General features: G+C 37.4%; 1 protein-coding gene across 5 annotated transcripts in view; it reads left to right on the top strand.

Annotated features, from left to right (window-relative positions):
- FRY (FRY microtubule binding protein) overlaps positions 1-27,235 on the top strand; it is a 202,456-nt gene that overhangs the window by 128,282 nt on the left and 46,939 nt on the right. For all 5 annotated transcript variants that reach the window (XM_064504948.1, XM_064504947.1, XM_064504949.1 and 2 more), the window contains exons 30-42: positions 2,202-2,301; positions 2,618-2,789; positions 4,585-4,841; positions 6,677-6,823; positions 10,857-11,025; positions 11,786-11,876; positions 14,818-14,900; positions 17,873-18,023; positions 18,603-18,706; positions 22,128-22,313; positions 24,319-24,517; positions 25,830-25,951; positions 26,685-26,872. In XM_064504948.1, the coding sequence (XP_064361018.1) occupies positions 2,202-2,301; positions 2,618-2,789; positions 4,585-4,841; positions 6,677-6,823; positions 10,857-11,025; positions 11,786-11,876; positions 14,818-14,900; positions 17,873-18,023; positions 18,603-18,706; positions 22,128-22,313; positions 24,319-24,517; positions 25,830-25,951; positions 26,685-26,872 (1,969 nt within the window). The remainder of the gene's footprint in view (positions 1-2,201; positions 2,302-2,617; positions 2,790-4,584; positions 4,842-6,676; positions 6,824-10,856; positions 11,026-11,785; positions 11,877-14,817; positions 14,901-17,872; positions 18,024-18,602; positions 18,707-22,127; positions 22,314-24,318; positions 24,518-25,829; positions 25,952-26,684; positions 26,873-27,235) is intronic.

Raw genomic sequence — 27,235 nt, 5'->3', positions numbered from 1 at the left:
AAGATATATCAAATCAAAACAAGTCAAGTATTTTAGAATTTATCTGTAAAAACATTATTTTGTTCTTACAGCAACAACTGAAACTATATACCGCATTATACTGAGATTTTAAAAATATGAATGGAATGTTGTGTTTGAAAATTCAGTTATTTTAAGTTGCTTTTTTAATGTTTAATGAGTAGTCAAGCATAACAGATCTTCAGCTAATCTTTTTTCCTCAGAATGTGTTACCTATGCCAGTGTGTCCTAAGAAACAATCTTTCCCATGCAGTAAACATTGAAAGTATGATCTGCATGATATTCTTTGAGGGGAAAGTCTGATTTCCATCAAGCTGGAGATATAAATTAATATTTGAAACCAGCTGGCAGTTTTTCCATTTCCCGTTTCATCTTCTATCAATATGTATAGAGAGATCACAGCTTAAACAAGCTGTAAACTCAGCAGCAGTGTATCTCACTGTTGCTGTCTTTCTTTTTACAAAGAATAAATACTCAGTGGCTTTCAGTTTATGTTCCTCCCATACAGTGTTTCTATTGTGATACTATAAATGTGTTCCGGAGTATCACTACTCTTTTAGCTGTAGATTGGTATAATAAAATAACTATAAAAATGTATTATCTAAGGGGGTTTTTTTTTTCATTTTTGCAAGAGATATCGGCAAATGCTTTATATGATTTCAAACTCGTTGGGATCATATACAACATGCTGACAACAATTTGGCCTATGCCATGAGCAATTTGAGGTAGATGGGAAGAGTAAAAGATATCTCGGTTAATTAAAACTTTTATCTGAAGGCAGAAGTGTAAATTCTCCACCTTACTATTTAAGACAGGGCTTAATTACCAACACTGCATGCATAATGTTATGTATCAAGATCTTGATTTGTATCTCTGAGAAAAATGAAAGAACTTGTTTAACTACAGAGAAACTGCTGTATGTTCAGTTTCTTGAAAAAAGATCATTTACTTAGAAGCCTGAGAGAGGCTTTAATACTCCCAAAGTAGATACACAAACTCATAAATATTGACCAGATCTCTTCAAATAATTTTTCGTTCATAGGAAGGGACCTGCAACAAAAGCACTTTTTTGTAGTTAGTTTTTCTTCTCAGCTATTTTACTAAATTCTTTTCTGTAGGCAAGTTTTTTCAGTTTTGAATCCATGTATACTATAATTTATGTTTTAATTAAATCTTTTTTAACCCAGTCTTTAAATTTTCTTTTGGTTTGTTTTATCCATATATTTTAGGGAGCTACTTGGTGGAATCTGCAGTTTCAAGAGGATCCCCCTAACTGTCTGGGATTTTTGGAGAAGGGGGTTGAATCTTTTAAACTCAGTAGAGGGACAAAGAGGCAGATGTAGAGCAGTAGGGGTTGCAGCTACTACTTGGAATTACCAAAAATGTTCCATAGCATGCATGTGTTGGCCATATTTTTAACACTACAGTTTCCAAATAGGCATTCTGTATCCATGCAGGAGCACAGTAGGTCAAATCTAGGGTGGGAAATTGAGGGCTCACAATTCAAGCATATGCGTATACAAATCATCATGTAAAAGAAGTAGAAGCTTGTTGAGTGAAAATCTAAGTGATGTGACAAGGAATTGCTTTTCTAGCAATAATCTCATCAAATTAATACTTTAATAGATCTACCCCTACAATAAACTGTGACTTTATAGGGTAGGGTACATTCTTAAGCAGCCTTCGAGTTTACACTTTAAAGACATTTTTGATAGAGCTGTCTAAGATCTGGGAACATACATGTTGAAGATAATGGTTTTCCTCCGAAGAGACCATTTTAAGCTACAGCTCGGTTTGAGAAGTACTTTATCCCTGGAAATTCTCTCTTGCTACCCATCTTCTCTCATGGGTGCTGGCCTATTCTGTAAACATTTCATGTTATAAATTAAAGTGAATTAGCAGATATAGACACAGGTATTGGATTTCTCACTGTGGGCTACTCAGTGCATTCCTAAGAATTGGTTTAAGGTAATTATAAATAATCCCTTCTTTCTTCCCATTCACCAGATGGCCCTTTAATCAAGCAGCATGTATTTGTAAGAGCTCCCTTTCCCATGTTCTGGTGGTAGAACAGAGAAAAGAAAGATGACATTCTCTTTAGGCCATATTACACAGTAAATCAGAGTGAATGTAATCTGCATTCCTCACTAACATTCACAAAAATGTACTGTTTATTCTTCTAGGAACTATCCTTTTGATATAGTGACACTTTTAAACTTAGTGCTGTTCAAGGCATCTGACACCAACAGAGAGATTTATGAAATTTCCATGCAACTTATGCAGGTATGTATCAGCTCCTTTTTTAAAAAACAACTAAATGCATGTGCCCTCCTATCTTCGTTTTTTCTGTGGACTTCTGATAAAATACTGTTTATTTACTTTTTAGTTGTGTTTTTAAAATGAATAATTAGTTTTGGCTATGAATACTTATGAGAATATTTATTAAAAAATGGAAAAAGATTAGTTACGGTGTTTTAAATTTGAAGAGTTTACATAGAAGCATATAGATCATTCTCTGATACCAAAAGTTGAAATGCTGACATTTTCTGAATTAATGAATTTTTATTATCTTATTACATGTTTTTCTTCTCTTTCATAGATCCTTGAATCAAAGCTTTTTGTTTATTCAAAAAAGGTAGCAGAGCAAAGACCAGGCAGTATCTTGTATGGTACACATGGTCCATTGCCACCTCTTTATAGTGTCTCACTTGCCCTTCTTTCATATGAACTAGCAAGGATGTATCCTGAACTTACCCTTCCACTTTTTTCAGGTATCTGTATCTATTTGACTTATTATCTATTTTATATTTTTTCACAAATGTAGACTGCTAAGAAATTTCCATTTTTGTGAGTTGCAATTCTGTTTGTAAGTGTAACTTGACTTGATTTTATTCTGATTCAAGTTCAAATCAGATTTACAAATGCATTATGTATTTCCTAGAGATATGTATACAAAGTATAGAATAGTTATTTAAAAATTTGAGCAGTGATTCCATGCCACTTGTGTCATCTCAGGATAACTTCAAGATTGCGGAGGCCCCAAATAGGTTAAAGTGACATTGGTAAACTGTACTGTAGTGGATTCTCATGTTAAGCACAGTGATTCTTTTCATCCATATATTTATATAGTTGATACTTGTGAGGGTAGACTTCCTCATTCTATGAACATGACTTTATATTTGGCAAGCTTGTTTGTGTGTTTGCATGTCTCCCATCTTACCAATCATTCAAATGACTCTGAATCGGTGATCTGGACCTTTTGTTATTTGCCACAGCTGCAAGTCATTTCTATCATTTTAAAATTTTATCAAAAATGCTTTTTGTCATGGTTACTGAGAAAAGTGTTAAATATCATAGGGCCCAGAATCAGACCTGTGGGAGCGCCATTCAAAATCTGCCTGCTCTGAGATCATTCCTGGGAACAATTACTTTTTGAGACCTGTCTGTTTTAATCCAGCTAATGTATTGCTCTAGTTTTTAAAGAACAGAATGCAATGTCTGTAATCGTGGGAATTTTTACTGGCTTTTAAAAACCCTTTGTGTTATTCCAGGGTTGTTTTTACTCAGTCTGTAGGGGCTGGAGCAAGAGTAAAGGAATGATACATTATCCACTTCTGAGTGCCCAAGATACCATGGGTTAGAAATAACTGGTGTAGGAAAATTCTGATGGTTCATTTATCTTAAAAGAGCAAATGTTGGTCATTATCACTGTTATCATCTATTCATGTTGCTGTAGTGCCTACATCATTTAATAGTACTCTGATACACCGACCACATCAGAGCCCTTTTCTGTACATCTAGCATCATAAAGAAAGATAAGAACAGTCTATGTCCTGAAGATTTTTGAAAACCAGACAGTGAGGAAAGAAAGGAAATGTTAAGTGTACTGATTTTACAGAAGAATAATTCTGGCAAAGAAAGCTAACATGGTTCACCTTGGCAGAAAGCCTGTTGCTGTGTTTCTTATCCCAGATTTCCCAAATCCCTCTCCTTTCCAGTGCCAGTTCTATTCTACAAACTCTATAAAGTGCTGTATGCAGCGCTCCTGGAGTAGCAGCCACGTATAAATTTTATAGTCCCCCGCTATGGGGAATAAAACTCCTAATACCTGCAAGGTGTTTTTTAAAATCAGTATAATAAATGCCTTAGGATTTAAACTACAGCTTAAAAATGTGGAGGTTGATGGGACACTTGTAATTTTGCAGAACACTTTTGTGTGTTTTCCATAATTCTCCAAAAGCTCTTGAAATTTTAGAAGAACTGTCAGTAACTGTATTATCCTCTTTCCTGCATCTATTTCACTTAATATATGATACGCCATGGTAAAAAGGGGCGACTTTCTATTCTAAGCCCAAAATACATTATTTTAGACAGAAGACGTGACCAATTGTTTGCTAATACTGAACATTAATTTAATGTTCCTTTTCATGAAACTTAATATATGCTTTTGTACACCTTTTGTTTGTAAGATAAAAACCATCAGGTGGTCTAACAGAAATGTCAGAAATATATTTAAGCTTCCCTTTATACACTAACACTTTGCCTTTTTAACTTTTACTATTTTAGAGGTAAGCCAGCGTTTCCCAACAACCCATCCAAATGGAAGGCAGATCATGCTTACCTATCTGCTACCATGGCTTCATAATATTGAACTTGTAGACAACAGACTGCTCCTCCCTGGTTCAAGCCCTACCACTCCAGAAGATGAAATGAAAGACAAGGATGGGGAAATGGCAGTCACAAGTGGATTAAAAGGCAATGGCTGGGGCTCTCCTGAGGCCACATCACTGGTTCTTAATAATCTCATGTACATGACAGCCAAGGTAAACAAACAAACAAAAAAAGTAAAAAACTTCTGTAAATTTCAAACCATTATGTTTCATAAGCAAAATGCACTTAGGTTTCTTTCCTCCGATACAGAAATTTGGCACTGGAACAGTCTGTGGTAATCAGACACAACCCTGTTTTTAAAGAATTTCCTTCACCTTCACCTTTTCTTTTAACAACAGTGCTATTCTTCTTTTTCAAAACATGATCAAAGAAAACAGTGTTCTACCCTTGTATAGTATATAGTGTTATAGCCTTGTATATATACTTAAATATTCATTAAGCCAGAGAGCAAGACAAAGCCAAAATGAGTATAAATTTCTGAGGTACTAGTTAGAGCATTCTCTTTTGAAAGGGCCTTCCCTTTCTTATATCCTCCCCCTATCTCACATCGCAGGTCCTGTTGAAGGATTGTGAATTCATGTTTTTCCAATGACATTTTCATATAAAATACCTAAGCATTTGATGGAGAAGATACTGGAATCCAGCATTTCCCTCTTTTTGTTGAGTTGTAGGCTATTAGATTAGTGTTTTTGCCAGATACAGTGGCTATGTCTAAACTGCTAAAAACATAAACTCCAGGAAGTAATCCCTAGTCTCTGTGTCATATGAAACAGTGGCTCACATCTCCTATCCTGCTCTGGGTTAATCCCCTCTAGAGCAGAACGTCTGCATCCATGATACATTGCAGCTGGCTCCAGATCTCTTCTTTGCTTAATGTTGTGGCCCTGTAGCTAAAACAGAATTATTATTTTGTGTGCCATTTTTCATATGAGCACATCTGAAGTAACCTGGGATTTATGCTGCAGCCCACCAGAATGTTTTTTTCAGCATGAGATGGGAGATTCTTGTTGCATAGCCAGGGTTGTGAGACAGGTCATGAGTAGTGAAGGTATGGAGTCGCTAAGGTAGTGTTGGAGGATTGTATAGAGTGAAACCAGACATGCTGCCATCTCATCTTTGCTGCCTGTCAGCAGCAGTCCTTGGAGCCAGTTGCTTCCAAAACCACACATAGTTTGGGTTTGTTTTTTTTTTTTTTTCTCCAGAGTGATCAACTATGCTCTCTTCAAGCCCTATTGATTGAACTAACTTTTGGTCTGTATGTGTGATCAAGCGCCTGGTACCTGGAAGTGAGCAGGGGGAGAAAGTTATTTGACAGTAGAAATCATTTTCTTTAGAACAGCATGAACTGGAGACTGCCAGTACTCTCCTAGCAGAATGGTTAGAACAGCCTTCTCAAAGTGGGAGCCATAGCTTTTACATAGCAAACAGAACGAGCTGAATTCTGGACTCCCAGGCCCTGGGTGAATGCACTGACCATTAAATGGTTGGACAAAAAGAAGGTATTCCTACAACCAGGCCTTACAAAAGAGAGCAAAAGTTGCTGCTTTCCAACAGGGAAGCAAGAGACTAATTCTTCACTCTGTTAGGATTTAGGCAGGAGAGGGGTGCCGAGTTGCTCAGCCCTGTGAAGACTGAGGCACTTAGCCGCAGATATGCAGAAGCAAAACATCAGTTGTTTGAATATCTGTAGAGAAGAAATCCAACATATTGTTGGATTTTAGCATCACCTTTTGGACTTACATGCCTGAACATTTTCTTTTGTGATATAAGTTTTCTTGTGGATCTGAACCATAATACTTTTAAATAGAATTTATCCTTCAAAGTCTGTCAAAGTGCTTTTTCAAATTTTGCTTTGTCACTTACTACAGCATTTTGCTGTGGGTTTTGCACAAAATAGTGGTCTAGAAGAGTATGCCTTCAGTTTAAAGGTCTATATATTTATCTTCGGTATACATTTCATAAAATGTATGCTTATGATCCTTTGCAGTATGGAGATGAAATTCCCGGACCAGAAATGGAAAATGTCTGGAATGCTTTGGCCAACAACGAGAAATGGAGCAACAATCTTAGGATAACACTGCAGTTTCTCATTAGTTTGTGTGGTGTTAGCAGTGATACCATCCTTTTACCTTATGTAAGTGTCTGCACTGCATTTTATTTATTTTTGGTAGCATGGGTTTCAATGAAAAAAATAGGTATCACCTAAAGAAAATGAATTTCTGTTTCAAAAATAAAAAGTACCTACATATTCCCTAGCACACTGTATGAAAGTAGATCAACTAGAGGGAATAAATGAGCCAAGAAACTGAAAGTCAAGAAAGTAAATGGGGGGTGAGAATCTCAGTCTCTACCACTGGAGAGCACAACTCATTTCAAGCAAGAGATGTGCTCCGCTCATGCAAAGAGCAGCTTTGTTTGTCTGTGTAAGTAACCAGTAAAGCAGTAGCAAGGCCTGCCCATAGACTGACTGAATCAATGGTAAAAAAAAAAATTAGAAACATTTTTGCATGTGAGATTTGCATAAAAATAAGCAATTTTATAGATATAGAAGTTTATTGAAAAGATAGAGTGGCTGTTTAGACTTTAAAAAACTTGAATGAAAAGATGAAGAGAAGTGAAAATATTAAATGTCTATAATTTTTCTCAGTAGGTAATTAGTTTACACAACTATTAGTTCAATTTTGAAAGTCCTTAAAACAGTGGAAGTTATTTGATGAATGGGACATATCATGCCATCATTTTATTAATGTTTGTCAGTTGTAAAGATTTAGGTGTTCCTTCAGCAAAACATATAACTTTTAAAAAGTGCAACCTTCTCTCCTCCTCTAGCAGTCTGGGGCTTTCTGTGGGACATCTTAAGAGAAGTAAGCACCTCCATAAGCTCCTTACCATATCAACTTCTGCCTCAACATGGCTATGATGCGTTATATAACTGTTCCTGCAATGGGCAAGTCAGACTGCGCAGGATATTGTTATTATTCAAGTTAAAATAAAATCAGAGCTGTCTGAGAAAGGCAAGATAATCCCATTCCCACGTGCCTTACTGCTCCGTTGCTGGGAGGAACAGAATCTAAATTTAGTAAATTTTCCAGCACAATTACAAGATGCTGTATTATTAGTCTCTTTCTATTGATTTCCAGGAAAAAAATTAGAAATGAACATTAATGTGAATAAACTTATCTAAAAAGCCTCATAAACATGCTTTGTTTACAGCTGCTCAAACATCATTTTGCCTTAAAGTGTTTATGATGACTGCTTGGCATAATAGACAAAGGAACTATGGAAAAATCATTTAAAAAAATCACAAGATGTTGTTATTGTATCATAGACATCCTGTTGGTTTCCTATTATTTTTAACATTTTCTGTATTAGATTAGACCGTGTATATGCAAGGAAGTTAGTGGTGCTTAGCTAATCAAAAGAGGAAAGATTTAAAAGTGGAATTGCCATAAGAACAAGCTCAGAGTTTATGTAAGAATACAAAGGATCTCATGCCAAATATCTTGAGGGTAATGAAGATCTGTCCATCAGTTGTGAAGTGTGACAGAGGCTCTGAATTCAGTGGTGGCCCTGCTTTGAGCAGGAGGTTGGGCTGGAGACCTCCTGGGTCCCTTCCAGCCTGAATGATTCTGCGCTCTCTGACAGACTTGGGATCAGGCCCAAAGGGATCATCAGGATGAGCTGACATTGTTGGCAGAGAGCACGTCGAAATCAGAGGGAGAAGAGACAAGATGAGAGCTGTTGTATTTCTGACAGCCTACAAAAGGAACAGAGGCAGTTTGTAAGCGAAAGAACAAGTGTTGTGCTTAGTATATGTTCCCACCACCAAATGTGTAGCCTGATTAGAAATGCCCAATAACCCCATCCTTTCTTGCCTGAGAGCCTCTCACATACCACAGTCCCCAATTGCTTTTTTCCAGACACTTGCCAACCTTGATCTTCCAACTCATCCTTTTTCAAAACTCCTGCCATGCCAGAGCTCTGAGCAGCCTACTTCAGCCCCCTTACTCCTCGTAACACTTCTTCTTCTTCCTTCAATTTCTTCCCAAACCATCTCGCCTCAAGGCCTCCTGCCACTACTTCCATTCCTCACCAGCATCTCTAGTCCTGTCCTTTCCAGGCCTCTTACTCCAGAGAAGTTTGGAGCATCCCATTTGCCTGTGGGACTTTTCTGCTCTCTCTCCCAGGCTTCTGATGGCTGCTGAAGGCAATCATGTCTTCATCAGTGACTGCAGCTGACTGGGTTCCTGCATTTCCTTCAACGTAATTAGTCTGTGTTCTGAAATACTAAGTGAAAAGTGAGATTCTCAGATTTTGCAAAATCTGAAAAAGCTTCTGTAATAATTTATAACCTGACTGTGCTTGAGTCACACTTTAATTGTTTTCTTTGTCTAGAGTACAAAAAAACACTGGTCTTATCACATGTGTATGTTCAGTGTTTTGATAATGCTCTGGAGTTTCCAGATAAGAAAGCTTACCCAACTCTGTTAAGTATACCAGACTGCTGATACCTTAAACATGTGTCTTCAATTATCATGTAGATAACATATACAAAATAGCAAATAAAGATAATTCAAACAAGTTATCAGCACTTTTCCAGCTCACCTGAGCTCAAAAGACCATGCAGTTGCAAGATTGCCAGCTCGTCCTTTCCCATCTTTTTTTAGAGCCATCGCGGCCCCAGGCAGTCACCAGCTGCTTCATGCTTTCAGCCATCTGTTCTGCCTGTGTGGGCCCAAGCCAACAGCATGTCTTGACTGATGGGCTGCTTTATTTTTTTCAAGTGGTTAAATTTATTGGTTGGTCTTTTATACTTACATTTTCTTTAAGTGCTCTTTTCAAGTGCCCTGGTGTAAGTTGCTCAGCTGTCCTTTCTTTCACATGTGTACTGAGAGATTTCTTAGAATATTTACAGTTCAGAAACACCCTCAGAATAGGCTTTCACTGTAGGGACTGTGACCCTCCTGGGGTGAAAGCAGTTGGAAGTGGCATTGTGAGACCGACTAGAAATGAACCTCTGAAAAGAAGAGTTGTATCTGGAAAGTCCCTGGGAAATTGTTAGTGCAGTAGAGTAAAAGAGACTTTGAATGTGTGCATTTTCCTAACTTTAAAAGCAAAAAGGCCAGGGCAGGGGGAGAGGGGGAGGGAAGCAGTCAACAAGTTATCTTAATGGAAGTATTAAAGACTGTAAGAACAGCATGTTTTGGTGAGGGCGAAAGACAGCTCAGTGCAATTTATTAGCTCCACCAGAAGCACCTGCACAAGAAGGCAAACACAGAGAGATGCTTCTCCATACAGTCTCCCAGCTCCAGCAGTTAGTGAATCAAAAAATTTTTCAGCAAGAGATACTGTCTTTGCATTCAATAGCCATCAGGTTTTTTCCTCCATAATTTAGTTTAATTTGATCTGAATATCTCAACAGTATTCATTCTTGTGTCAGTATTCATTCTTGTGTGGCTATGGTAGGGTTTGAGGTCTTGTTGTATTCCACAAGGTTTTTTCCCAAAATTTCTATAAATAACACTTTCTCTCAGACATTTTGAAATCAGTATGCATGAAGTCTGTATGCATAATTGCTTTGCCTTTTTCCATGTGCTATTACTTTGACTACAGATATAAATAACTGCTGAGAGCTTGACCTATTATTTGTGGGTGCAGTTATCTACCTTTCACATATCTGGAAATATAACCATATCTGGAAATATAAGCATGATGTTTTGGGTAGATTGAGCTTTCTAGATAAGAAGTTTGCTCTATGCAAGATAGCAAGATTCATCTTCAGTGGAAGTCACGTATTCAAATCATAAAATCCCCGAGTGTGATTCAGAGTTAATTCTGATATCCTTAAATGCTATGTATAAAATTAGTTGGTTTTAGTATGTGTGGATGTTATATAATTACACATCTAAGCAGCTGATTTGAGGATAATAAGCAAAAACTTTGGGGCAATTAGATCACAGATTTGCTCTGTTGGGGAAAGGATCTTTAAATCAAAAAGAACCGTTGTATTTCTGTATGAACAAGATTGATTCAGTTGTGTTGCTGGGGTGTCTGTCCAGGAGCAACACTTGCTTTCTGGATCTTTGCAGTACTGCAGTGTAACATGTATTGATTTCTTTGGAAATTCACTTTGGACAGAGATGAATAACTGTTGTTTTCTTCTTTAGATCAAAAAGGTTGCAATATATCTATGTCGCAACAACACTATTCAGACAATGGAAGAGCTTCTTTTTGAACTGCAGCAAACCGACCCAGTGAACCCGATAGTCCAGCACTGTGATAATCCTCCATTTTACCGTTTTGCTGCCAGTAATAAAGCCTCAGCTGCAGCTTCTGGTATGACCTAAATGTACTTTTTCAGTTAGGGTCTCCTATTCTTGCCGGTATTCATCTCTTTGAAAAAACAATCTCTTTTAGTTACTTTTGCACCTGTACATATAAAGTTCAAGTTTCAAGGGCTTGTTTCACATCAGTCTTAGATGCCTGGTGTTGTGTAGGTTTTGTAAAAAATGTGTTCAATTCTCACTACCATTTTAATAGGACATTGCTAATATATGGTGCTGTTCAGGCCTCATACGAGGTAGTTCTTCCATCACTAGTTTCTGAGAACAGGCAGTCGTCACTGATGCTGTGATCCCAGCAGTGACACACAAGGAGCAGGGCTTGCTGAAAGCCGAAAGCCTCAGCTATGTGGCTGTTCTGTTTTCAAAGGCCTAGTGCTATTTTCAAGCTGAGGCAGTCAAAGATAAGTAACAGACACCAACATCAAATTCAGCCCTGTGAATGTTTTGCCAAATCCTTGACAAACAGTAGGTTAGGCCACCGAGACTGAGCTTAGTCCAAGGAAGGGGAGAGCATCGTTAGGTTAATCTGCCCCTCAAAGCGTGTAACCGGCAGAACATTCAGCTGCACAAGCAGGTCTCGTTTTATAGAGGTGACAATGATTATTCATATGCACAAGTGTGGTATAATCACTTATATGATTGATGATCACTTTGATTGCGTCCACTAAAGAAAATAAAGTTATGGGCTTTTATTGCTTTGCAAATACTGTGTGCTGCATATAATGCATGTGCTCACTCCGTCTCATCTGCAGGAACCACCTCTAGCAGTAACACTGTTGTAGCTGGCCAGGATAGTTTTCCTGATGCAGAGGAGAACAGAATGGTGAAAGAGACTGATGAAAGGTTTGTAATTTTTTTTTCTCCAAAATATATGCATTTTCCTAGACTAAGGGTGAGATCTTGAGCAGTATTTGTTATCCAAACTGCAGTGAGTGGGGAGGAATTCTGATGATACAGATCCTTAGCATTGTTTCTGTCCCAATAGGACGGTTTTAAAATGTGCATAGGTGAAAGTAAAAAAAGCCATTTGCGTGATTCTGGTTCTAAGCTGTTGTTTATTAATACACTGCAGGGAATATCTGGGAAACCTCCCCTGAATGCATTGTGCAAAGTAAATGATTTTTTGTAGGAATTACCTAAAAAGGAGAAAGAAAAGTGAGAGCGTATACCAAATAATGAATATTAAAATCTTTATTAAAAATCAGGTTTGACCACAGCTTTTTAGTCCATGACCAGAGAGCAAAATTTATCTTACAGATTTGTATTTTTTGATGAAGTGTCTGAAAGAGGAAAGCTATATAAAATATTTTGTTTACAGATCTTACTTTACAGTCACTGTATCTTTTACTACATATGGTACCTACAGCCAGATTATAAATAAGTAAATGAAAAGCTAAGGGGCCATCAGATCCCCAGCACAGAGAGATACATATCTATTTCTCTCACTGAAACCCTCTTCTTCTTGTAGGAGAACTCTGAGTGAATTCTGATCAAATAAATTAGTAAGTGTAGTCATTAGTAGCACTTTAATAGTCCTGATCACCTTCCACAGGTTCAGGAATTAGAGGAGCAGAAACAGTTATGTAAGCAAACTTTTCTGTACTTCAGAAACTTTTGAATCACTTGGCTTTTAAGTATTACAAATGTAAGAGTAGCATTTTGTCAGTCTAGTCTCATATTTTAAGAGTATGTGAAAAGTGGTACTCACGTCTTAGTGCTAAGCATGGTTTCAAAATCTGAAAGTGAAAAGCATGTGACTCAATATGATAATCGAAATATACTTAAACAGAAAATAAACCATTTTTACTCTAGACCGCTTTCTTACTGTTTTTTACATAAATGTTTATGGCTATATAGTTTTAACTTTCAAATTTTTTTTTTAGTTTTGTTGCAGATAAATTGAGCAAAATTCATCTCCTGGTATACTTTAAATCAAACCGTGCTTTCAGGGTTTCTTATCTTACATAAGTTTTACATGTGACACAAAGAAGCTTTTTGGCATTCAAATCTGCCAGAGACTATATGATAAAAATGAAAGGAAGGTTACCATATTCTGGTGTTGGTATTCCTGATTCCTAGCGAGAGACTCCTTAGAAAAAATGTAAAATAATTCATCAGAATTCATTACTGGCATTTACATTATCAAAGACAGCAGAAGCTGTAAGTGCTTCTGTACTTCAAAACCAATGTGTCGATTTTAGAATGACTGTTAATATTAATTTTCTGGGCCAGGATATATTAAATAATGATTACAGAAAGTGATAGGTGATTAACCAGCTAGTCTCATAAATGTAGGCATTTTTGGAATGATATATCAAAAAGGGAATATCATGTAAAATAAAAGGTTGAAAAGCTTTTAAGTAGCTCTGAGTGGTCTGGAAAATTTTTGTGCAAGTTCAGTATTACTGGATTGTAGCATAGATTTATAGATAATATTGCATTAACTTTTATTGTAATATTTAATTTTTTGACAAATAGATTCTATAATATGGTATCATTGCATGGCCTCTTTACATAGTGACAGTCATGTTTGTAATATCACTGTATATGCTACAGAGTGCTTTTACAAAGTATTATTGGTTAAAAAGTCTGCCCTGCTCTCAAGTCATTTCTTTGACCTATATTCATACAGGTTGAATACACCTGAATAACCTGTTTCATACAGGTTAGAATTTGTCTTTAGATACTCCATACTTTTTTCCTTAATTTTATTCTTCTTTCATCTTTCTTATCTTTTTAGGTATACTAAATAAATATACCAGTAATTGTCAGTTTATACACATATATTAAGGGAATATATTACAATATATTAAGGGAATCTGGTGCTTGAAAGACAGAAAATAGCAGAATTAAGATGGCTCATGATGCCTTTATGTCACCTCCTTATGAATTTATTGTGTTCTAATGAGACAGGTCTGCTTTGGAAACAGCGTAGTATGTGAATGTATAATTAAATAACCTGCATTAAAATGCGTGCCTATTAGTAGCAACTTGCGTGTTGCACAGAGAACCTTAAACCTGGCTTTGTTTCATACTGTTACTTTAACATGATTATTTGTAATGAGTTTCCTAGCTTTGCAGAAAGGGTGACACCATCACTGGAGTGTGAGCATCCAGCAGGGTTCCTCTCATTTCCAGTGCAGGCCTGGTTGCACTGACAGCAGAAGAAAGTGGTGGGAGCAAAAAGAGCTCACCAGCAAAAGTTAGGTCATTTGCGGGTGTATGGCAGATTCGAGGACAGTTGTAGAAACTTTGATTTGGTTCTCATGTGCCTTAGTTCCTCTGCTAGATCTCTACTGGCAGGTTTTCCTATGGGACAGTCATCTGCTGCTGCTTTTACTGCTTTGATGACTTCATGGGCTTGACTTCAGGCTGTTCGTTCAGTTATTGTTTTAGCAAGTTGCCAGAATTTTGCCAAGGAACATGGAGCTATGATAAAATACTAGTAGTCAGCAGTTTATATTTCAGTCCATTCTTACCACAGTTTCTTGGTTCAAGAAAAGTGTACATTTGCTGCATGAGAATTTTCCCCTTGTTGAATTTTAAAAGCTTGTGACACAACAGCACACTATTAGAACTTGTCAGAAGTTGGTCGCAAGAATATTTTTTATGAAACAAACAGTATATTCATGTTGCTGTCTGTGCCTCATATAAAAGCATACGCATAAAGAAATCACATTTTGATACAGCGTAAATAAAGATGCTTTCTTTGTGGAATAAGCATATATTCCAGATGTTTCATATCAGTCTGTGTTTTTAATGAAGATTTTTCTTGTATTTGAAGGTTCAGTAATGTAATCAGAGTACATACTCGACTAGAATCAAGGTACAGTAATAGCTCTGGAGGATCTTATGATGATGACAAAAGTAAGTTCTAACATTCAGTTTGATGAAATTTCTGGTATTTTGGTGGGAGAAGAAAATGTTCTTATGACTTGTGGAGGATTTCTGTTTGAAGTTCTGTATAAACAGATGTAACTCCTTACAGGGGTTGTCTCTATTTTACCGTTGTACCTCATTTAAAATTAATTGATTCCCTTTGTTTAGACATGGGCTCAGTCAAACCTATTTAAAGGCCAGAGAATTTCACAGAAGAAGGCAGCATAGAAACCTCCAAACAGCAACACAGAGAACCATTCTCACGTGGCAGGGCAAAAGACTTCCAAAAGCTTTACAGCGAGCACTTTGAATTGTGCACTTCACCAATGTTTCTCTCCAAAGCTAGTGCCGTTATATGAACATGAGGAAGAGATTGAGGAGATTCAAAAAATGAGGCTGTATCTCCTCTTTAGCTTTTCTCTGCCATCTGCAGCCAAGTTCTGGCTGCACCATGCAAAACTGTTAGAAGGAAGAGTGAAATAGGTTTCCTGAGCATGCTTGTTCTTTATGTGCATCTGCTGAACAGACTATAAACTGACACTTGGTGTTGAGCAGAGATTCCAAAGAAAACCAAGATATTTCAGTTAGCTGTTGAATTAGTGTAAGTTTTAGTAGTTGAATGCTTTGAATTCATTTTTTTAATGAACTATAAAGAAGCCAATCTACAGATTTCATTTAGACCCTAACCAAATGTAAAAAAGGCAAGACTTTTTTACAGACTTTGTCCCTAACTTAATAAAGCCAAGCCAAATAATGTAAAGGCCATAATGTCTTATGGTGCTAAGGACGCCAGTTTTTGACAGTATGTTGAGATAAACAGCAAAGGTTTCATATCTTGTTTTGTCCAAATAATTTTTTGGATATACTTTTCTGCAAAAGATGGTAACTCTATCAAGTATAATACAATATGATAGTTTTAACAATATCAATAACTGTTTTTCATAATTATGAAGTACAATATTTCCAGGATATTGTATGTCTACATACCATAGTCTTTAAATATTCAAAAAAGTCTGCAACATATTAAACTGAATCTCTTTTGCTACAGCTGTCGTGTTTTTCATGTGGCTTTCTAATGCTGCAGCTACTAAAAATTCTTCCGCAGATGTTAATTGGAGCACCAGTGCTGATTTGATCTGCATGAACTGTCTTTCAAAGCAGAACAATGTTTATGTTATCAAAATGTTCTTCACAAGCAGCTGGTTTTGACAAGGGCTATGGGTAATAAGAAGTTTAAAAATGCTGAAGTTTTCTATTGGTCTTTTGGAATGTCTCCTCAAGCCACTGTCCAGATGCTTTTTCTGCAAGCTGTATAGCTCTGTGAATATTTATGCAAGGTTTGCTTCTCAGAGAAGTTCCTTCTGCAAATACACAAATGCGTAAATGTAAAATAAAATACATTTTGCTTAGTTACTGACTTTATATAGAACTCTAAAAAGAAAGAGTAATTCTTTATTTTTTTTCTCAGTACATACACAAACTCATGAGAACATGAGTGAGGAGCTCGGTCTCAGTGTGGACTTCATGAAGCAGTTTTATATGAAACACTTAAATCAGTAGCAATAAATAATAACTGTGCAGTGCTTTTTATGTGAAAAGCATTTGACAAATATTATCTGCTTAATCCTCAAAAGACAAATTTATGAAATCGCTATACTTTGCTAGATTAAGAGTTCAGTTTACTCTGCTTTAGCTTTACGTAATATATCATCCTCCAAAGATCAGAGAAATAAATAGAGGTCAAAATCAGAAACAAAAAACTAAAGTGTGCCTTGGAAGAGTAACACTGAAGAATGGGGAAAATGAAGTTGGCTTTTAGGAAGATTTCGAGGAGCTGCTGCTTCATTGAAGGGCTCCTGAAGATCTGGAAAGCTGAAGGCATTTTATCAAAACCAAAAAGTGATGTGTATTAAAAAATGCTGGCACTGATGCTTTACTAATGCTTTAGCAGGCATCAAAACAGTGTTCTTTTCCTGTATCAAAGTCCACAAGCACAAGATATAGGCTGTAAAAAAAAATTGCTGAGGATAATGCTGAGAGTTTCAAACCTACCTAAAATGTGAAAGTGTAAAAAAAAAAAAAAAACCACCCCCCCCGCCCCCCCAAAATAACGTTCTCACTGAAGATTCAAGAAGGACAATGTTTGGATATGTGTCAAGAACAGGCTTGAAAGGGGTGCTTTCTGTGGTAGTATATCCCAGACTACCAGGACTGAGAAATAAAAACTGACCAGTGGGAAAATAAGAGTGAGATAGTACGAAATGCAGTGAAGATGAACAAAGCTCTGCAGCTGACAGAAGACAGAAAGTGCTGGAAATAATTTACTTTGCCAACATCATTGCAGATAAGCAGGTGGAAGAAAAAAAATCTATTGCTTATTAACATACAGCAGCTGTCAGACTGAAGCAAAATTAAATACATATTTGAGAAATTCAATAGATACATCATCCCTGTTGAAAGAGATTTACCACACTGAAGATGTTTTTCACATTCCTTATGTCTCCTTCCTGATTCAGGACATTTAATTTCCGGCTTTGCAGTATCGCTCAGCAGGGCCATGGTGGGGAGTTGCAAGAATGTGTCACTGGTATATGGCTCCTTGCAGCAGATGGCTTGCTACAGCAGCTTCGTTGGCTGAACTTCCCTCTCATTTTTGAAGAGAAAATCTGTTGCTTGGGGCTTTGTGATCTGGATCCAAAGCTACTCAAACGACAGCAGGGATTCAGCTGCAATTCAGTGCTATCTGCCTGGAATCAGTGTTTCATTTCTAGCAATGTGAAAGAGGGATTAAAAATGCATCGCTTATTATTGAATACAGGAGTCTGCAAACCTAATGTCATCTTATTACATCCCAAACAGCTGAACCCGTGCATTAGCGTAAATTCGATTTTATTATTACTTCAAAATGATTAACCAGACTTGTTTTTTATGCACTCTGTTTTTAATACTTTTCCATGCAGATGATCCTGTTTCTCCTTATACAAGCTGGCTATTGAATATCGTTGAAACCAAGCAGCCTCATCCCCTCCCCATGCCTTACAATGGAGGATGCTGGGCACCACTTGTGGACTACCTCCCAGAAACTATCACACCCCGTGGACCCCTTCACAGGTGAGCAGTTTCTCATGCTGAAATTTCAGCCAGTGAAATCTCTCCTCCTCCTAATAGAATTGGCCAACGCCAATCTAACTGTCCTACCACTGAGAACTACTGAAAATTGTATCTTCCATTTCTTCTGCCTTCCCATACTGCAGCGTTAAAATCAAAATATGTGCAGTGAAGACTTGCAATTCTACCAGACTCCTTAAAGCCTGTTTACACTGTAGGGCATCACTTTATGATAGGAATCAGACTGAAGCAACAAAACTAAAACAGAAAAGGGAGATTTGTCTTTCCCAAACCTCTGTCATTGTTGTTCATAGCACTTTTTTCCCCTTAGTCTTTTCTTCTAACTAGGCTATGCATATTCTGAAACTCCTCCTTTACATAATTTTTTATTACATTAGTAGTGTTGTTTTCAGTAACAGGTTCTTACCTGCTTAATACTGTAACTAAGTTACTTTGACATATTGAGAAGAAAGGTACATTTTTGAAAATGTGGAAGATGGTTTATTTCTTCCAAAATAGCTGTCATGTCACTGTTTTCCCATCTCCAAGAGGTTTCAACTGATACTGTGATTTGATTACCAGGTGCAATATTGCTGTCATTTTCATGACTGAGATGGTAGTGGATCACAGTGTGAGAGAAGATTGGGCCCTTCACCTCCCTCTGTTGCTACATGCTCTCTTCTTAGGTAAGATCGACAGAACAAGAAACAAAGTATAAATGTACTCCTATCCTTGTATTTTAGTTTTCCTGAAGCTATAGAGTTGAGTTTTCCCTATATGTTTTTTTATTTCAGTTTCCATAAAGAAATAGGCCTGCAGTAGTTACACAGTCTGTCAGTCTCAAAACTTTGAAACCTTTGAATATTTTGGCCAATTTTAGCCAAATTTGAGAGATGGGTAGAAGTTTGAAGATGATTAACTTCCTCAAAGGTTTTTTAACCTACTGGGAGAAAGGTAGGCAAAACTCAACCTTTGTACACTCTCCCTTTTGAGAGGCAGCTGGCCAGTCAGCACATGTATTAGATTCAGACTACACACAGAAGTGTTGTCTCGCCTTTCACTGAGATCACTCTAGTGCAAAGATAGTGAAGGTAGGACACGAATCATTGGAAAGCAATGCTAATGGAATACCTTATCTTCAGTGTCTTGCCTTATATGACTGAGTTTAGAGGCTCTCCTTTTTCCCCATCGCTGTGTCTGTTCTTGACTGTAACACAGTTCAGCTGGAGGGTGGTGACCAATATCTTCCTTATCCTGGCACTTAATATGAGGATTGCACTGCCTAATTTTTTAGCTTCAGCTGGAGGGTGGTGACCAATATCTTCCTTATCCTGGCACTTAATATGAGGATTGCATTGCCTAATTTTTTAGCACACAAGAGTATTTGGTATTATAAAGCCATTACCTAACTTTCATGATTGATAGGTAATACTTCTCACACATAAACATTGCCAGGCACTTGTGAAATAAATTGGTTATAACTGGAGATTGCAGTCCTCATTTGATCACCATAGCTGCCACTAAATCTACTCACTGGCAGACTCTCAGAAGAGTCTGCTGTACAGCAGATGAAAGAGATTAAGTTGGGAGTTTAGAGAACAGTGCTGGAATATATGTGATATACTGTAGTATATATACGTGAAGAAGATACCTCATTCTCCTTTGCTGTTACTCTGTTAATAACTGTTCTGTTTGAAATTTTTTCATGAGAAGTTTTTGTTGGAAAATGCACACTCATCAAATCTTCAAGTATTGTGTATTGGTACATCGATTTCAACAAACTTCTGATGAAACACCAGAGCAAAAATTAAGCCAGAAGCTTGTCAGATCAGGCTTCCAGGGAAATTTTCATTATGACATTTCCAATGTATTCCTCACTTCTTATTTTTGAAAAGTTAAATCCGATTTTGTGGCTGCTTCTAACAATCTGACTACTTTTTATATTGCTGTAGACTTTTCAAATTTAAGAGGGAGCTGAATGAGAAATGGCTGAGTGTATGAATCAAATCAATAACCAGCAACTGATCTAACAGCTTCTTTGGTCTGGTTTATAGCAAGTTATGAGAAAACTGGTATTTACAGTTAAGAATTCTCACAAGACAGTTAAGACAACTGTAAGGAGCTATCAGGGAGCTGTGCAAATAAACATATGCAGAAACAGAGTTATGATATTACCAATCCATTATAATAATATCTTTACTGATTTGTTCCTGCAATAATGTTTCAACACTGCAGTATTTCACAAGAAACAAATAGAAATTTATGAATACCATACGGACAGTCCCTTGGCTAGGAGCTCTCGATTCTCAAATGTGAAATTAAATGCAACTGGTTAGACGTAGTGGAAGCTAAGACGACATCATAGCTTCCAAGTTTCAGGTTCAGATTCTCAAGAGTTGCTAAACCTGCTGCGGAAAACCTGTCTGTAGTTTGTAGTAGACCTCTTTTGTGAGGTTCTAAGGGAGTAATGCTAAACATGTTAGTCCAGGGTATGAATGTGAGAAGGCAAATGGACCTGACTGAAAAGGAAACTGGAAATAGTATGGTGGCTAGCTTGAGAGCCTGTGTCCTTTCATGTATTGGAAGAAGTGGGAAATTACTGGAGTGAAAGAATTTTGCAAAATATGTTTAACTGGATATTGGATGGTACTGATAGTGAAGCAGAGACAGACTGTTGGTATGAACCTGCCTGTGTCTAGTGCATGAAACTCCTGACAGCCAGTGTGAAATGAGTAGCTAGGTGACTTTCTCATGGAAATGTGTCCATGTCACAACACAAATTTATGTTATTGAGCACTATTCCAAGTTAAGAATTGCCTAGCACAGGAGGAGCACAAGGACTGAGCTGTCCTTCTTGCTTCATTGTTGCCATATCTAGGTGAATATTTTCATACAACCGTGGGGGTTAACAGATAGAGAATTTCAGTCACAATTGCTGCCAGTCCAGAACTTACCTTCAGCTAATAAAAACTTTCTATACCCTTTGCACTCTTGAACGTTTACATTAGAATAGGGTAGGATGGAATCATTATCTCTTGGCAGGTGGAAGGAAATGGAGAAATAAGACAGGAGTAGTGACCAGGTTGGTGGTGGCTCTTCCGGAGGACTATGGGAGGACTCTTCCAGACCCACTATGGGTGGGTGGGTGAGACAGGGAATCCTGTCCACAGGAGCCAAAGGCACATTGCTTTGACCATGACAGTGTTAGCAGCTGCATTTTCGCAGGTCAGACAAGGACCAGTGTCACTGAAATGTGTTAGAAAACACCTCACTTGAAAGACCTGTTGACTGCTGCCACTTAGAGTGAAGAAGGAGCTGATTTTTAAAGAGGGCTATATCCTAAAAAGAAAGGAGCTGAAGAAGCAAACAACTCCACTGTTCAGCACTGAAACTGCTCCTAAACACAAGAAAGTATTTTCAAATATCCTGGAAGATACTGACAGAGAATTCAAAGGAGTTCATTACCACGTAGTGCAGTATATTTTATGAAAACTTATTTCCTTTATGTTTGTAACTTGTGATTTATTCAAAATGTGTTAAAATCTGGGAGCATACATGCAAATAGCATAGCAGCGCTAAAGTGACCAGTCTTTCAGTGCTGCACCTTTTGTTTCAGTTCTGCGCACTGAGCTAGTGACTAATTTCTCATGCTGTCCCATTGGTAGTTGAAGTTGTTTTTCAAGGGATTTTGTTTGTCAGTTCCTTTCTTAATAAATCAGTATTAACCTCTTTCAGTTTTCACGAGTTGTAAAACTGACAGTTTTACAAAGCCACATACTGAGGTGAGCAAGTAATTATAACCACCACCAAGAATTTCTCATCTTTAGAGGTTTTCCGGGTCTGCCAAATAAACACTGCAGTGCAACAGAATGCATAAAGTTTCATCGCCATACATCGCTTGTACCTGGTGTGTGGGACCTCAGTCTGGAATCTAAATGTACACATACATTTGAAGCAAAAACAGTGGTAGCTGTGGCCGGAAATACTGTATCTTTTGTTTGTTTCGCACCATTGCCACAAACTACTGTGGAATTTTTGCTATTTCTGGAATGTGAGCTTGTTTATTATTACTTCATATTCCCTGACTGCTGTAACCTTTTCTTTTAGGTCTTGACCATTACCGCCCTGAGGTTTTTGAACACAGTAAAAAGTTATTGCTTCACCTTTTGATTGCGTTATCTTGCAATAGCAACTATCAAGCCATTGCATCAGTGCTTCTTCAGACCAGAGAGATGAATGAGACCAAGACTCTGACAGTACAACCAGCATATTTACCTGAATATCTTTATACAGGTAACAAAACACAAGAAGATGAGAACATTACATTATACTGAGAGGTTTTTGGAAGTGGAATGTCAAGACTATTTTCCTAAAATATATTTTTAATAAATTAAAATAGTAAAATGGCAAATCTGTACAGTTCCCATTAATATTAATTCCATGTAAACTACCCTAGAGATGCACTTAAATTATTACTAGATAACTTTTCATGATAGCGAGAAAGCTTTCTGCTGCAAGGCAAAATATATAATGTAGAGTTTTAGACATTAGTATGGCTAATAACTTCCTAACTTTGCCCTCAGGAAGCCAGGACTGCTTCAAATGAGGGCAATCAGTCTTCGCCTTAAAAAAATGAATAAATAATTCCAATACAAGAAGAGCAGCAGGAATATTCACCCCAGGTTTTCCATTCTTCAGTTAAATTCTCTCATAATGTACACCCTACTTTGCATCACAGATACACTTCGTTTCTGTCCTGAAATCTATTTCTACTTTAGGAGGCTTACCTCAGACCTTGACTGAGCTGGGTCTTCTATTAACCATTTGCAAATTCTCTGTTTTTAAGGAGTTGGTTCACTATTGTCATGTAATATTACTAAAAGCAAGAATACTGTTGAGAGTTGAAGAAATCACAGAAACAGTGTAGAAATACAAAGGTAGGATTATTTGTCTGGGAGAGGGTGAGGAAGTTTAGGAGAAAAGGAAGAAAAAGGAACAATTACCAAATTCATGTCATTTCAGTGGTTCTTTAGCAACATATTCAAAAGCAATAAACAGTGTGACTTTATAAAGAATATTACTTGATAATTGATTACTCTTTTTTGATAGGCTATGAAAAATTGATTTTAAAATAATGAGAGGAAGGGAATCCAATAAATATATTTCAGATTAATAAATTAATTTGGGCTTTTTAGTTTTCATTCTGAATAAAGTCTGAGCAAAATTATCTCACACATGAATTTCCCATTGGAACTGTGTAGAACTCTTTTCTGATGCATGTCCATGAATTATTAAATATATTTAAATTATATTATTGCTTTTCTACCAGCATAAAACATTTCTTTATTCCTGTCTCTGAAAAACCTAATTAGTACCCTGTATCTGGGCCTCTTGTGTCCAAGAAGTTATCAAAACTTCTTAACTGGATTGTTTTTTAATCAGCTCATATCAAGAGTCAGAATGTGGGTAAGTAGCTATAGCAAAGAATCCTAAGTCAAAGTACTTCAGCTCAGGCTCATCCCACATAATGTCAGGCAACTAAATTAAGAGTCTCCTGACCTGCAATGGATATTGTCAGTAAAGAGGCACCTCCTGCTCCCTGTATTTTCCAAGGCCAGTTTTTCTATGGTAGATATAGCTTAAGGTGACTAACAGTCTAACCTTAAGAAAACAGCTCTTGGTTTCTAATTCCAGCTCTTAAGTTGACTTGTGGATTGGGGGCAAGCTTTTGACCTAGGTGAACACTTGCTCAGATGTTTAACCTTAATGCTAAAAATATTCAATATGAGTAGTCCAGAGTTTACAGTCATTAAAGGCATGGAATGGAAGCCTTAACCACTGTGTGTTAGTTTCCATTACATCTGTAAAATTAGGATATCATTTTCCTAAAATTCACACCCTGCAGAGATTTTCAGCATCAGACTAGCCCAGGTAAGTGAGCTGAACTTCATGTGGACTTGGCCTAATGAAAAATGCAGGTTACAAAAAGGCATAGTTTTGAATGTAAAATGCCAGGAAATATTTGTTTTTCAAGTAGTGTAGCCCTCATGCAGTAAAAAACTATCCTGGCTTTGATATTATTCATGTTATATTAGATTCTGCAGGTTTAAAAATATATTACCAATTTTTCCCTCCCATTGGAATTTGAGAGTGCTTGCATTCTGCAGGATTTTTGTGTTTCGCAGTAGAAGGTTTCTGCTGCATACTGTTGGAAAAGAGCTGCTTGGCCTACATGTTCATCTGTAGTGTTGGCGTAACTCGTGCATTCCAGCTTTATCTCCTCCTCTTTGGCTGACAGGTGGTTTTGACTTTCTGCGGGAGTACCAGTCATCTCCGGTGCCAGACTCTGGCTTGAGCTCCAGCTCCACCTCCTCCAGTATCAGTCTGGGAGGCAGCAGTGGAAATCTCCCACAGATTACACAAGAGATTGAGGACATGGACACTGCTGCTGAAACAGATGAGAAAGCAAACAAATTAATCGAGTTTCTGACAACCAGGTAATGGAGATAAGCAGAGGATACCTTTGTTTGCACTTGAAACGCATAGTTTCATGTCTTCTCTACAATTATTTGTAGCAAATTAAAAGACTCAAAGGAAAATGACTGAGTTTGTGTAGTAATTACAGACTCCCATTCCTCTTTTATTGATACCTGTAGAAGTAGGTAGGTACTTAAAAGCATTGCAGTGTTAGGAACACTAGAAAAAAATTGCCTGACAGGAATAAAATGTTTAATTGACTGATAGTACTATGTTCAACACAAAATTAATGGAAGAAGACATTTTTATTATTATAAAATGAGATAAGAAATACATAGGGTGCCGTGAAAGGCCGTGGTGAAACTAGTTTTAATTGATTTTAACTAATTTTAATTGCTGAATGCAAGTGGCAGATCCTATTTTCAAAAAAATTCAAAAACAGGGATTTTTTTATGCTGCTCTCAAAATGGTATGAAGTACATTTTAAATGAGAAGTTTTATAAAATACAGAAAAGGAATTTTTGTTTATCTGTATTAACCCCATGCACCAGTACAAGCTGGGGAATGACCAGCTGGAAAGCAGCTTGGCAGAAAAGCACGTGGTAGTCCTGGTGGACAACAAGTTGACCGTGAGGCAGCAGTGTGCCCTTGGGGCCTTTGCCTTTGGGCAAAGAAGGCCAAAGGTATCCTGGGCTGCATTAGGAAGAGTATTGCCAGCAGGTCGAGGGAGGTGATCCTTCCCCTCTACTCAGCCCTGGTGAGGCCACACCTGGAGTGGTGGGTCCAGTCCTGGGCTCCCCCGTACAAGAAAGACATGGGCATACTGGTGTGAGTCCAGTGAAGGGCCACAAAGATGACTAAAAGCTTGGAGCATCTGTTATGTGAGCAGAGGCTGAGAGAGCTGGGACTCTTCACCTTGCAGAAGAGAAAGCTCAGGGGGATCTCACCAATGTTTTTAACTAGCTGGTGGGAAGGTGTGAAGAAGACAGACTCAGACTCTTCTCAGTGGTGCCACTGACAGAACAAGAGGCAACAGGTTGTCCAGAGAGCTTGTGGAGTCTTCATCCTTGGCGATATTCAAAACCAAACTGAGCATGTTCCTGGGCAGCCTGCTGTAGCTTGAGCAGGGGGGTTGGACATGAAGATCTCCAGAGGCCCCATCCAACCTCAACTATTCTGTGATTTTGGTCATAAAATTGTGTTCAGTCACAAGTTTTCCAGGCTATAGCCATGGCAATATCTGATTGCATTTACAGTTTATGAATTTTAAATGATTACTTTTCTTTCAGACAACTCAAAGAAATTTTGCACTTTGTCATGTATTTATTTAAGGGCATTTGGTCCACTTTGGTGCCATGAAGATATCACACCTAAAAATCAGAATACCAAGAGTGCTGAACAGCTCACTAATTTTCTGCGTCATGTTGTATCTGTATTTAAAGATTCCAAGTCAGGTAGTAATATTTTTTCTTTCATAGCTATAAGACTATTCCATCAAGGTCACAGTGCATGCTTATCCTCTGATCTTCCTTTTAGTGGATCTGCTTATGCAGAAGCATAACATATTGTATGTCTTAAGAAGGGTGTACGACATATTAAGGAACTGCTTTTTAAAAAATCATATTAGATTGAATTGTGGCTAAACGTTAAATAAAACATTCCTTCAAAGCTGTTGGTAGAAAGCATTCTGATTGATTGTTCTGCCTGATAAAAATTCCTCTATATCCTGTAAAGAGATCAAGGCAGAACACATCAGTACTTGTATTTAAGATCTGATCCAAGGCCTACTGGAGCTAATGGCTCATAAGCCAGCTTGGCTCTCGATTTTGAAATGTTCAGAATTTACTGTGTTGCTGCCAGTAAGAATAATGGATGGCTTCAAGGTTTGTCGAGGAATTGTAAAAAATTTGAAATCAGAATGAAGAATTTCTGTTTTTGGAAAACAAACAAACATTTCCAGATTGAAAATTTCAGCTTTGCAAAGTTTGTTTTCTTATATTCTGTGCAAAATAAATGTTAGAAGTGGGAAATTCTCCCAAAACAAGATATTTCTGCTTCTTGGTTTTTCACAGGGTACACTACAGTGCATACCCTCCCCATACAGTCGGCTCAGCCTCTATATGCCCATAGTAAAGTCTGCCATTAAAAAAATATTGACATATTGACAATATTGACTCTTTTGCTCAGGTTTTCATTTGGAGCAGCATCTGAGTGAAGTTGCTTTACAAACAGCTCTTTCAAGTTCTTCAAGACATTATGCAGGTCGCTCTTTCCAGATCTTCAGGGCGCTAAAGCAGCCACTTTCTGCACATGCGCTGTCTGATCTCCTATCAAGACTGGTGGAAGTTATTGGAGAGCATGGAGATGAGATTCAGGTATGTATGTGTGATACATAATGTTTTGTAATACTGTTGATTTAAAGTATATTTATTTTGAAATTACGGTTTTAACAAGGTGTTCTGGAATCAAGTGATGCAAGCTAGAATGTGGCCTTACAAAAGAGTAGCTCTGAGTTTACTCAATCTACATGTACCTTTCCAAAACTCTCATCAAACTATTACAATCTTAGCACTAAAGAGAACATCTAGAAAACATGTAGTGAATGTGAAACAAAATGAAAGCATGATGACCATTTTTTTCTCACTACACATCATTAATTTGCACTTAAGAAGCCCATCATCTTATCTGCTAATGTAATCATATAGCCTGGAGTAGACAGCATCTCATTTCTCAAATAT

This window comes from Dromaius novaehollandiae, chromosome 1, assembly GCF_036370855.1.
Source record: "Dromaius novaehollandiae isolate bDroNov1 chromosome 1, bDroNov1.hap1, whole genome shotgun sequence".
In the NCBI taxonomy this organism is placed as follows: domain Eukaryota; kingdom Metazoa; phylum Chordata; class Aves; order Casuariiformes; family Dromaiidae; genus Dromaius; species Dromaius novaehollandiae.
Note: the sequence above shows the minus strand (reverse complement) of the source record. Positions and strands in the feature narration are given on the sequence as shown.